The following is a 13,195-nucleotide window of genomic DNA, read 5'->3' on the forward strand; positions in this document are numbered from 1 at the left end:
CTGAACCCCTGTAGGCGAACCACCCTTACAATACATTAATTCCATGAATAGTAAGTGTTCTTAAAAGACACTAATAAAGTCTTAAACTTGCATAAATTCACTTCATACATAAGCATTTATTTACTGTGATTTAATAACTTCTTAATGTTTTAATAAAGATTAACAGCACCTTTAATACATGGTTTAAAATACATTCAGATGTCAATTTGTTAACAGTAACAATGAATGAACTCATTATTTGTTTATAGCCTGTTAATGTGTTAATGATACTATTTATAAACTGAATAAACTAATACTTTGGAAATGATTTATAACAATTTTATAAATATAAAAGTGTTACTATGGAAGCTTTTTAAAAAGATTAATACAAAAAGATTATTAGAATTATATAATGCAGATTATTAACAGTAGATTATTAATTATGGCATACACAGGTGAAACCCATAAGTTTTACGCAGAAAGCAAGTGAAACAAAAAAACAAGCTTTTTATGACTATATCAACTCATAATGTAAAAACTGCACATAATACATTATTATTGTAATACAATGTAATAATTTTCTGAAAACGCATGAAATCTTGAGCTCATAATGTAATAACAATTTTTGCAATTATTACATTATGAACTCACCAAAAACATGTCATATTTTCATAATTGTAATAACTTTTAAAATATAAAAATAGTATTCCCTTACAGTAGAGACCTGCGCAGGATGGATTTTTCAGTCCCGCTCCCACAAAAAAATGTTATATTGTCCCACTCCCACCCGCAAAATCCCGCATAAAAGTAGCTCATATAGATTTTTGTCCATACATCCATGAAATATTAAGTTATGTGTCACCACAACATCCCAGCATAAACTCTTCTGATAAAAATATTTGTTATTAAAGCATCAACATTCACAAAGCAGTTAGTTTTAACAGAAAAGTAAGCAGCATGCATGGTTTGGCATGGCAGAATGCGCACAGAGCGCTCCCTTTATAATGACTAAAAAGCTGAACTGTCTCATCGCGATCTCACAAAGCTGTTATAACACAATGAATATATGAACAATGAATCTTGCATAATGTTTACACTTAGTGTGTTATAATAATAGGATTCATGAGCGCACAAATTTCAGCACTGCATAAAAACCCGCAAATTACACCTATGCCCCTGGGGGTACGTGAGGTGACAAAAGGGGGTACACGAACAAAATGTTGAGAAGTTCATTTATTTATACCTTAAAATAATATTAAAACCGAGCGGGACATGTTCCCAAGTTTGGGAACCACTGCTCTATGGGGTTCAGGTCAGGCGAGTTTGCTGGCCAATCAAGCACAGTAACACCATGGTCATTGAACCAGCTTTTGGTACCTTTGGCAGATGCCAAATCCTGCTGGAAAATGAAATGAGCATCTCCATAAAGCTTGTCAGCAGAAGAAGGCATGAAGTGCTCTAAAATGTCCTGGTAGATGGCTGCATTGACTGTGGACTTCAGAAAACACAGTGGACCAACACCAGCAGATGACATGCAGCCCAAACCATCACTGACTGTGGAAACTTCACTTTGGACTTCAAGCAACATGGTTTCTGTGCCTCTCCACTCTTCCTCCAGACTGTGGGACCTTGATTTCCAAATGAAATGCAAAATTTACTTTCATCTGAAAAGAGGGCTTCGGACCACTGAGCAACAGTCCCGTTCTTCTTCTCCTTAGCCCAGGTAAGACGCTTCTGACGTTGTCTTTGGTTCAGAAGTGGAATGTGACAGTTGTAGCCCATTTCCTGAAGATGTCTGTGTGTGGTGGCTCTTGATGCTCTGACTCCAGCTTCAGTCCACGCCTTCTGAAGCTCTCCTAAGTTCTTAAATCGGCTTCGCCTGACAATCTTCTCAAGCCTGCGGTCATTCCTTTCACTTGTATACCTTTTCGTACCACACTTTTTTTTCGTCCAGTCAACTTTCCATGCATATGCTTTGGCACAGCACTCTGAACAGCTCTTTCAGCAGTGACCCTCTGTGGCTTACCCTTATTTTAGAGGCTCTTGATGATCGTCTTCTGGACAACTGTCAAGTCAGCAGACTTCCCCATGACTGCTGTTGGGATTACTGACCTAAACCCTGTATTTATACCCTGAGAATGGTCATTTAATAGGACTTGAAATTAAATATTTTAATAATTTGAGATACTGATTTTTTTGATTTTGATGAGCAGCAAGCTGTAATCATCAAAATGAAAACTAAAAAGTCTGGAAATATTTTACTTCATGTCTAATAAATCTAGAATATATTTAAGATTTACTTTTTGAAATACAGAAGAAAAAAAAACTTTTTCATGATATTCTAATCTATTGAGATGCCCCTGTATATGTATATTTCTGAAATACATAACTTTGACAACAGATCACTCTAAATTGTAATGTAGACACATGCATTCTCTGTAAAGCTGTATTGTGAAAAGCGCTATACAAATAAATGTGGATTGAATTGAATTGGATATATATATATATATATATATATATATATATATATATTTCTGTTTTCTGAAATACTTCATGCTTCTTTAAATGCAAACCTTTTTTTTCACAATGTTACATAATTTGTTATTTATCTTTATGTTGTGGTTGAAACATGTCAGTAGTACATATGATTTGATAGAAACTGTGACCTAAACTGTCACTTCTTTAAATGAATAAATGGGCTGGTCTTTCACATTAAACTGCCTCGCTCTGGGTCACTCATGGTTCTACATATCAGGAATGACCCAGATGCTGTTCAGGTGATTTATCTACGATCCTGACTGTCAAACAGTGATCTTAAGGCTATGAATAACCTAGAGTTCATCTCGGTAACCATATTCACAGTCATAACGGTTCCATCACTTGTGAAGGCATACTGTGTTCTCCACTCATCTGGCATTAGTGTACTTTCTTCACGGCGGTTCAAACAAGCAGCCAGGTGCACAGTAGCTGTTTTACCAGAGAGCATAAGTACAAATGATATCACAAATATGAACATGTACAGGGGGATCTGTCTAAATGCGTTTACCATATTTTGTGGGACAAGATATGGAATAATAATACGGTCTTCTATTTCCATGCTTCTGTCCATCCAAAACTGGTGAAAAAAGGCCCATGCTTCATCTTCAGGGGTCACAGGGGATAGAAGGATCCCTGGGGTGTTGTGGAGAGATTCTCGCATGCAATTCCAGTGATCTGGCAAAGGGTCCGGCTCACAGTAAAGCCTATTGCTCGTATTGTAAAACTCTCTGTTTGTCACTTGAATGTTCCCTTGAGCAATTCCAAATGCAGCACTGGAATCAATGCTGCAGTTCCACGGAGAGTAAAGAATGGTGTCACGGATGGTAGGTGTGGGCACCAGGAAACCTGCTGGCATAAATTGGTCGACAATTGAGCCATGAGCCACAAACACAATGTCTATGTGTCTTCCATCAGGCCTTGTCAAATCCTCAGGAATGGAACCAAAATTCTCCAGAACAAATAGTAGAACATTCAGAAATTCAATCTGACAGGTTGCTCCCTGAAGCCAGGAGATAACTGTGCTGTCTGTACATGTTCCCATGATATATGCAATTATGTTCTGTCCATCTTCAGTCAGGCTGTGAGAATAAACCCCCAAATCCTTGATGAGATTCTTCATTCGGAACAACTTTTGGATGATTTTACTGTAATGAGAAAAGTTGCACTGTGAGTCAGTCAGTTACCTTCAGACCTTCATTCTTGCTTATGTTTTCAATATTGCAGTACTGTACAATCTCAGACAAATATAAGATTTGCTTTGGCCAAGACAGATTTACAAGTATAAATTAAAATTGGTAGAAAATAAAATATCATACTGCATTGCATCCAGCTGTTCCTTTAGCTTTTTTTGGCTTTCCTGTATTTCTCTGGCTGAATCCCGTAAGAACTTGCTGGCCTTAGAGATCTGTTTTCTCTTTACTATTTCAACAAAATATTTATTTATTTATATAAATTTAAAGGATATGACAAAAATCCTCCAAAAACTGCACAAATATGAAGTAAAAACATTAATAAACAGAGTAAAATTACATTTGTTTTTTAAAAAACAATTATTTTGTTACAAAATTACATTTTGTTGCCTGGGGTCTCTAGAGACCCCAAAGACCCTTAGTGTGACTTTTTTTCTACACTAACATAAAAACAAAATATTGCTCCATTTTTTTTTTTATTTGTAGATCTAGAAAGTGTTAACAAATGTACAAAGTTTCATGTCATTTGGACAAAGAGCGCAAAGACCTTATAAGGGTTAATCTGAATAATGCATAATGTAAAATTTAATTCTAAAGTGAAGATCATGGTAACCCACTAGTAATGTATGGAGTTAATATTGTTTCATAATTAAACAAACAAATCCAGCATTTTGTAAACAAACATGATCTGCTTTGCAAAGGAAAACTCGACTCACAAACAAACAGAAAGTGATGTGCAAATACAAAGGTCAGTTTGAAAATGCAGAGGAGTAACAAATATATGTTGTGTTTTACAAATATAAATAAATGAGCATATCATATAATAAGCCTGATTAAATCATCAAATATCAAATTTAGTGCATACAAACACACACCTGTGTGTTACGATTGTAAGACTCTTGCCTTTTTACAGCTTGATTTTCTCTAAAATGCAGTTGAGCAACTTCCTTTTCCAAAACAGCAGATGGCGCTTTGCTATGGGTCAATAGTCTCCCAAGAGAAGCCCTGAAACATGTGTTTATAATAATAATAAACTTTATTTTATAGTGCCTTTAAAAGTTGCATCTTAAAGTGCTTTACAAAAACTTACAAATAAACAAGAATAGGGGAAATAAAAGATAGAAACATGCATCAAAACACATTTCAAGATATAGGCTCTATATATCACATGGGCCTAAAGGCTTGCCTGAAATAAAGTTTACAAGAAGTTTTCACCTGACGAAAATAAGAGTGAACAGGTGAGTATGATGATTTCTGAAGGATCATGTGACACTGAAGCCTGGAGGAATTACACTTTAAACCACTTTAAATTGCAATAATATTTCACAGTATTACTGTATTTACTGTATTTTTTATCAAATGAATACAGCCTTGGTGAACAGAAGAGACTACTTTCAAGAACATAAAAAAACAAAAACATTTACAAACTTTTGACCAGTACTGTACATGCACTGAACCAAATTTGTGTGGCTCTTATTATGTTTAAATGGAAATGAAAAGAGGCAGATTGGTGTTTTAGAACATGTTTTGTACTGCTGAGTATAGTTTTACACATCAGCCCAGTCTATTCTGTGACGTTAGTGATACGGATGTTTTTGCACATTAATCTGACAATAAATGAGGCACACCCAGTTTTTTCTGATGCAGTCTCTTTTCTGGCTACACTAGTGAGTTAAGCTGAAATTAATTGTACAACCAAGTTGATTCTACTTATTTATTACAGTGCAGGAGAATAAACAATATTCAAACACTACAAAAATAATTCAAAGCAGCTAAGGGAAGATATAGAAAATATATATACTGTGATGTGTGAAATTTAGGAAAATACAGTTCTTAAGATTCTTGAAATTCTTGAAACAAACAAACAGCAGAACAAATTTAAGCCTTTTAGGGAAGACTTGAGTACTTTCACTGAGATCAAACAAACAATCACTAACTTTGCTTTACTTTCATTTTTAAACCTGCTATAGATTGAATGTTATTAATCATGAATAAATCTATGAAAATGTATACTTACATGTCTGTTTCAGTAAAGCTATGTCTTCAAATGCCAGCAGAACACTTGATTTGACTCTATGAATCACAGCATCCACTCAAGTACAAGTACAAGTTTGTGTTGTTTGTGTCCTCTGGTTATTGTTGAGAATAGGAGGATGTCCGTTCTGGGCGGGGAAAGGTCAGGAAAACTATGTTGGGCTAGATCTAATGCAGAAAGTGAAACTGTTCTGTGCTGTTTTGCCTGTGTTCTTAGTGCCCTATATAGTTTCTGCTTTAATTTAATTCACCCGTTCATACTTTCTTACTTTTATTTGTGGTTATGTGGCTATATTCCTGTGACTCCTCCAGCGATCTCCTGCATGTTTGGTTGTTAAATCATTGTGCGCTCATTACAGCCACTCGTACGTGACACTAACAACATCCACATTAAAACATGTGCAAACATCAGCTTGTCTGTGAGATCTGTGGCTGTTCTTCTGCAGATGCAGTGGTCCAACAATAATCACTCGTAATGCTGTTTTTGATGTATGAAATTATTTTCCAAAATCCAGTAATGATTGGTGATCCAGCAGATGCAATGATTGCAAATTAATAAGGAATAAGAAGTTTAATATGAAAAAGATTATAAATGATTAACGCTATATAAATAAATAAAGTTGACTAATATAAATGAATATAAATCTATATAAATTAATGTACAGTATATGACGAAAATAGAAAAATAAATATAGGTCTAAAATCAAAACATTAATATACCCATTAACCAAATCAACCAAATCATTGACATCATTTCCTATCATTTAAAACAGAATGCTTTCCCGCCATTGATGGAATCTCCAGACAGTTCATGTTTTCGCTCTTATATGGAAAAAATGAAATTATAGGCCTACTTTAAATATGGAAAAACACCAGTAGATGGGAACAAATCACTGTCTCAATAAGTGAGACATTAATTAATTCATTAAGTAATTCAACCGATTTTGAGCAAGTGACTATCTTTGTGAATGAATCAGTGAATCATTGATAAAAATAACTGAATCATTTAGGAACGAAACACCACTGTGCTGATCAGTGTTTGTGACTCTGGAGTTATTCTGGAACAAAACACTCAGTTTTGACAAATGTACGTCACGTAATATTAGCTTAAACTTAGTTATGTTTTAATTTATTAACTATTTATTTTTTAATTATATACCATTGGATAAAGTACAAAACAGTGAAGATCTTAATAGGACTAATGCATCCAGCGCTTTTTAAACTGTCCAACATAAAACCGGACAAATGGCCACCCTATTAAACATTTTTATTTTGAACAGTGGGCAAAAATTGCTGTTTTCAGCCTCGTTATGTTCAGCTTCTTACATCGTACCTCACACTCTTCAAGCGTTAAAAAGCATTGCGCTGAATTACTGCTTGGGTTCGACTTCTGTGAACATTAAACCCCGCCTTCTTTGATTTGATTGGCCATCTCAAACATTTTGACATTGACGAGCACTGTTGGACCGCTGCACTGAACCAGAGCTTGTTAATAGATGAATCATGGCTGCATGGGCATTCGCTTGGGCCGATGTAATGCGTAAATGTACTTTAAAATTTTGAAAATTCCCAGGTGGTCACATGACATAGTCAACCAGGGGTGAAGCTAAATCTCCTCAGGTGCACTAAATCATTATTTAGTAAAACATGCACTTTTCCTTCTGCTCAAAGAGATCTTCTTGTAGAGTTTCTGACCATGTAAGTTTATTCCTTTTGGTTTTTAATGTTATTTCGTGAAGTTATTTATGTTGGAGTGTGATTTATCATTCATATGTACTAGTGTTCTTATTTGATTGCTAAACTGCTTTGTGTTGAGTTAATTGGATTATATGATTTGTTTGGGTTATGTTGTTAATTGTATCTAAGACTCGTTTGTTCTTCATTGTCTTTCGTTCTTAGACACCATACAACTCTATTTGAATCCTAAGTTGATTCCTATGCTTCTAATTGTTAAGTAAAGATCATGGACTGAGTACACCGTGTTTTAATGGACACACCATCCTGGAAGCACATTGCTGAACAAACCCATCCTAAACTTTACAAGTACAGAATCTCCGGATCAAAACTCAGGCGATGAAGCTGAAACAAGCGATTGAAACAATCAGTTGTTAGATCTCAAGGACCAGTTTGATTTTGTGAGTGGAGATCATTTCTGTGAGGACTGAAGGTGCTTGGTTATTCAACGATTTAAAAACAAATATTAGGATATTTAAAACAATTCTATATTTGATCAATAGCCATGTTGCACATTTAAAAAGAACACCTAGATTTTTTGCACTTGTTTTAACCATATCTGTAATTCATTTAGACAAAAAAGACCCTTTGTTTTTATGTTGCAAAGGAAGATAAAACTGAATGTCATCAGCATAAAGGTGAAATGATTTTCATCTTTATTATCTCACCATGGACTACATTTCCCATAACCCTTTGCCTTGACTCGTCATGCTTCATTAATTTCAGCTGTGTCTCATTTACCTTGTTAACTCTGTCTATATAAACCTGGTTTACTCAGTCACTCTGTGAAATCTTGTTTAGTGTCACACTGCATTTCTGAGCATTATCCTGGTTTCCATTGTCTTGGTTTTAACCTTCTGCTTGTCTCACTGGATTTACCTGTTTGGCTGTGTGTTGGATGTTGTTTTATGTGTCATGGAGGATGTGTGGATGTGTCATCCATCACACCCATAAGCCTTCACCACCTGCACTCAGGTGTCTGGTCTCGTTGTTCACACATGAACGGACTCCTTACCTGATACCTACCTGTGGACTTACCTGACTCCATGTATCCAGTCTCTTGTCATCCATCTTCTGTCATCTGTTTCTTGCCCTTGGTGTGCCTGTCCAGTCTGTCCGTGCGTCACCTGCAGTAAGAGATCACAGTTACTCCTCAGCTAAGTTGTCATCTGATTCACTCAAACTGCTTGACTCACCTGTATTCCATCCTGATCCAGTTGTTCTATACCATCTGGGAAATAAACTGTTTATATTTCTACTTGCCTGTCTCCTGCCTTCTGTTCTGTGACATTGTTTGCACTGTTTGATGTGGTTTTGACCTTATGCCTGTTTTATGGATTATGCGTTTGGATCTTCAACCTAAAGTCTGTGAGCAGTATGTCACTATTTCTATCCATATTATTAATTTATGATGTTCCTTATTAATTATCTTTAAATTAATGTTACATAAAAAGGATTTTAAAAAAGAATCTTAATCACAAGTGCATAAGAAAACTGATATAATGTAATTAAAAGGATAAAAAGAGGACACACAATTATGTGCTTTGATCCTACTATTATTAAACATTAATTCTGTGAATATTAAGTGTTCCTTAAAGACTCTTTTGCATCAATTTTCATCAGTTCAGTTTATATATATGAGCATTTATTTACTATGACTTAATTACTACTTCATGTTTTGATGAACATCAACAACTCATTTAAAATAAATCAGATATGTATATTTTAACAAGTGGTTAACAAAGAATGAAAAATCATTATCTTAGGGGCTGTTTACATGACACCATGCAATAAGGTAAAAATACGGTGGACAGGCATGCACGTAGTCTTTCTTTACAAAGTGACATCACCAACTATTTGTCTGGCATGCGTAATACAGCGTTTTAAGTGTTTGCGCAAATCCATGTGAACAGGGATAGTTTTGATAACGTTGCCATCTGGTTATTAGCACATCGTAAACGTACCCTAAGTCTTTACATATGAGCCAATTCAAAATAATTTGTTAATTACTGTAACAATGAATGAAGACTGACTATCTGTATATAGTGTTAATGATTCTATTTATAAACTATGAATTAATAAGGACAACTGATATACTATATAACGTATAGACCTTTTTTGATAAATGACGTGACAGATCTGTCTGCAGTTATTTTAAATCAGCATTTAGGTTTTTTTTTTTATTATTATTTGCTAAAGTGAGTAATGCTGTATTTTATAATTATAATTTAAAAAAACAAATATATATATATATATATAATACATATATACCTGCCATACAGTACAGCCTCCTCTCTGGCTGTTTTTAAAGCAATGCTTGCAGCAGACTTATAAATAATTGCTTAAGAAGTCAGAATTAAGGTATTTTCTTGAAGCACCTGTTTAGGAAGGCAGCTCCGGACGGTACGGCTGATCGGTGATCTTCAAATCCCGGCAGAACAACACCGGTTCTGATCCGAGACCCAGCTGGTACTGCCATAAATTGAAACACTGCTTTAGCTTCAGCTCAAATGATAGTTGCTCTTCCACTTCAGTCTCTTCATTCCAGCTTTCCTTCTCAACGTTCACAACTGCACCTCCATATTCTGTTGAAAAGGAGAACTGACACTTTAAAACTAACCTTGCAAGTTTTCCAGATGTGATCTTGGCTGACTTTTCTATCTTCCAGTTCTGTGTGATCTGGGACATTTTCTCCTTATTGTATCCAACCTTTTTTGTAACTTTCTTTTGCATTGTCACTGGTGTGGGACTCTCATTACTTACAGTTTGAATATTATCCCACTTTCTAAACGCTGGGCCGTTAGTTATGGACAGCCCACCTGGCAGGAAGTTAAGAACATCAGGATGGACAGAACACACAGCAACACAGCTGTCCTCCTGGAAGTCTTTCCCTCTGTAGTACTCGACTCCCCACTCTGAGGCTGGCTTGAGGAAGTAGTAGTGATCTGGCAGACCCCAGTAATACAGACCATTTCTGCAATTGTCATGCAGTGGAAATTCTTCAGAGTGTGAGTCTTGACTCAGGTCTTTTGTTCTTCTGTAAGTGCCCTTATCCTGGAAGATGATCTAAAACCAGTCAAAGGCTGCCAGATAGTGGTCTCCACCCTGGCAGTTGGGATGAAGGCTGAAGACTGCAGATCTACTGTCTCCTGACAGGTCAGTGACTGTGCGGTAGGAATTACCCTTAATGATGTAAAACTTTTTAGATTTGAGAGCAAAGTAATGGTCTCCATTTTGGCAGGCGGGGTGCAGATCATGAATACTGAGGTCTGACCCTGCAGTGAAATCACTCAACCTCATATAGCAGCCGAGATCAGAGCGGATTATATAGCAGTAGAAGTGTGATCCACAGAAATCAACACCTTTTATTTTGTGCCTGGGAATGATATCTGCCATTCTGCCTCAACCTGCAACACAGGATAACAAACAAAAAAATGTTCAGATCTAATGTTATGCAGTACCTCCTATTATAGATTTTTCCCCACACTCTGTAAATTAGTCGACTCGAGTCGCTATTTTTATGACTTGTGACTTGACTTGACAAAAAATAAAATACTTGAGACTTGACTCGGACTTGGAAGTTAAAGACTCGGGACTTGACTTGACTTGAGACACGATGACTTGAATGACTTGAGTGTTAAATCGCATCATGTTTTCAGTTTGAAGATAAAATATATAAATTATTTAAAAAAATATCTCTCTCTTCTCTCCAACAGCGCGTTCACACACACCGCAGCTGAACACAGACACGCCTCCTGTCAATCACTCAGAGCAGCGGCAGGCCTCGAGACTCTCGTTCGGTCCGGTTGAAGGGTTTTATGATATGAAATGTTAATATCAGTATTATAACACGCAGTGACGCAGCGACATCTCTGCATCGGGACCCCTCTCTCGTTACGCTGTTTATGCTTTTGCCGCCGCATTCAAACTGGCGCAGCGCTTACTTACATTAAAATGCCTAATTCAATTTATTAAACATGAAGAGGACATATACGTCTGGCAGGCAAAAGCGAAAAAGAAAGCATGAAGATTAAACAAAGAGCGCCGTTTTTCTCCAAATATTATCATGATTACAAAAGTGATATTGATTTTATTCAGTGTACAGTTTAATGAACAAGAACCTAATATCAAGTGACTTACATTTTAGACACCAAATCGTCTGTTTCGCTGTATTTCACCAACGAAAACAGTTCCAACGTCCACAGAATTGTTTTGCGTCTCTGAGCAACACTTCCTGAATGAATCAGCCGCTTGAATGAATCGGTTGAATCTCAATGATTCGCTCATTAACAGTGATTCACTGCCACCTACTGGCGGGTTTAATTTCACATTTGAAGTGTCTTAATTTTTTTTTTAATAATTTCAAATAACAGTAGGCTATTTAACGTTTTATATTTTCAACATTAAAACATTTTTTATGCATCTGTAACTGCTCTTGACTGATTAACTTTAATAAATCTTAATCTATTCTATAATTCTATAGTTATACATTAGATTACAATTTCTGTACCTGAAAATCTCCTGTTTAAACCTACATGAAAAACTTTTATTTAATGTATATGTTTGTTCTGTTGTATTTATTTGTGCTATTACTCATAATTTGATTATTTGTTACTCTTTTATTACTTACTGTTTTTGTTTTTATTTGTCTAACAATATTTATAATATAAATTAATCTAGTAGCTTTTGGTGTCATAACCCTATTTATTTAGGTTAAATGTAACAAAGACAACGGAAACAATAAATATGCTTATTTTATAGGCCCATTTTCTTGTCTTTTACTTTTATAATTTTTTTGTTGTGAGGCCAGTAAAAATTTGAACCACTGGCCTGACCGAGCCAGTAGAAAAAAATCCTTAGCGTTGAGCTAAGGATTGAGCCCTGCCTAGTGTATCCAGCTCACATTAATATAAATAAATATCAATACATTTATTTAGTTCACATTACTTAATTAGTAAGATTTGTTGACGAATTTTGTAAATTAAAAACAGTTTGTTCTGTTATGTGTTTTGACTGTGTTATATGTTGTATAATTATGTCACTAGGTAACAAAGATATTTTAACTATAAAATCTTTTAGAAGGGCCTCATTTATGAATTTTGCCTGGGGCCCCCACTTAGTGTCGGTGCGCCTCTGCAGCTGATATTACAACTTTCATTCATTCAGTGTTTCCCAATGACCCTGTGCCGCCACCACCGTTTCATCATAAACCGAAAATTTAAAACATAGGCCTACAAAGCTTAAATGGTCTCTAAGTTGTATTTTAACAACGAACTAAAATCGGAACCGTGATATGCCAAATACAGTGCCAAATAATGTACATTTTCTGAACAACAATACTACAACAAAAGCTCCTTTCATGTCAGTAAAGCTGTTGTGAGAGAGAGAGAGGAGAAATGTAACAAAGTTGTATGTAAACTGTGTTTGAGAGAGAGAGAGGGAGGTGTTCACAGAGTCTGTTGGATGTTAAGCTGTTATTTGTTTTATGGACTCAATGTTGAAAATTTAAAACATTTCAAACACTGTTGGCAGAAGTGAAAAATAAATAATTTTATGAAGTTACAATTTTGTTTGATTCCATGATGTATTTTACTGAACATGAGTATTTACAATGCAAATCCAAATTATTTTAATTTACTGACAGTTACTTATATCTTGTCTTTTTACTTTATTAAGATCAGATTATGCAGGTAAAATTACAATAATAACGTGACTTGACT

At 35.4% G+C, this 13,195-nt stretch overlaps 1 protein-coding gene across 2 annotated transcripts; it reads right to left on the minus strand.

Annotated features, from left to right (window-relative positions):
• Positions 1-2,231: 2,231 nt before the first annotated feature.
• On the minus strand, positions 2,232-11,779 carry LOC125267167. Of its 2 annotated transcripts, XR_007184628.1 has the most exons (4): positions 11,616-11,779; positions 9,854-10,882; positions 5,725-8,602; positions 2,232-3,662 (listed from the first exon to the last, which is right to left on the minus strand). XR_007184628.1 is itself a non-coding variant. In XM_048188528.1 (2 exons), exons 1-2 carry the CDS (start codon positions 3,836-3,838, stop codon positions 2,762-2,764), a joined length of 906 nt encoding a protein of 301 aa, XP_048044485.1. In that variant the 5' UTR covers positions 3,839-4,017; the 3' UTR covers positions 2,232-2,761. The 2 variants fall into 2 exon arrangements, 1 of the variants encoding a protein (XP_048044485.1); XM_048188528.1 differs by lacking the exons at positions 5,725-8,602; positions 9,854-10,882; positions 11,616-11,779 and adding an exon at positions 3,834-4,017.
• Between the last annotated feature and the right edge of the window lie 1,416 nt (positions 11,780-13,195).

The sequence above is a fragment of the Megalobrama amblycephala genome, linkage group LG4, assembly GCF_018812025.1.
Source record: "Megalobrama amblycephala isolate DHTTF-2021 linkage group LG4, ASM1881202v1, whole genome shotgun sequence".
Taxonomy (NCBI): Eukaryota; Metazoa; Chordata; class Actinopteri; order Cypriniformes; family Xenocyprididae; genus Megalobrama; species Megalobrama amblycephala.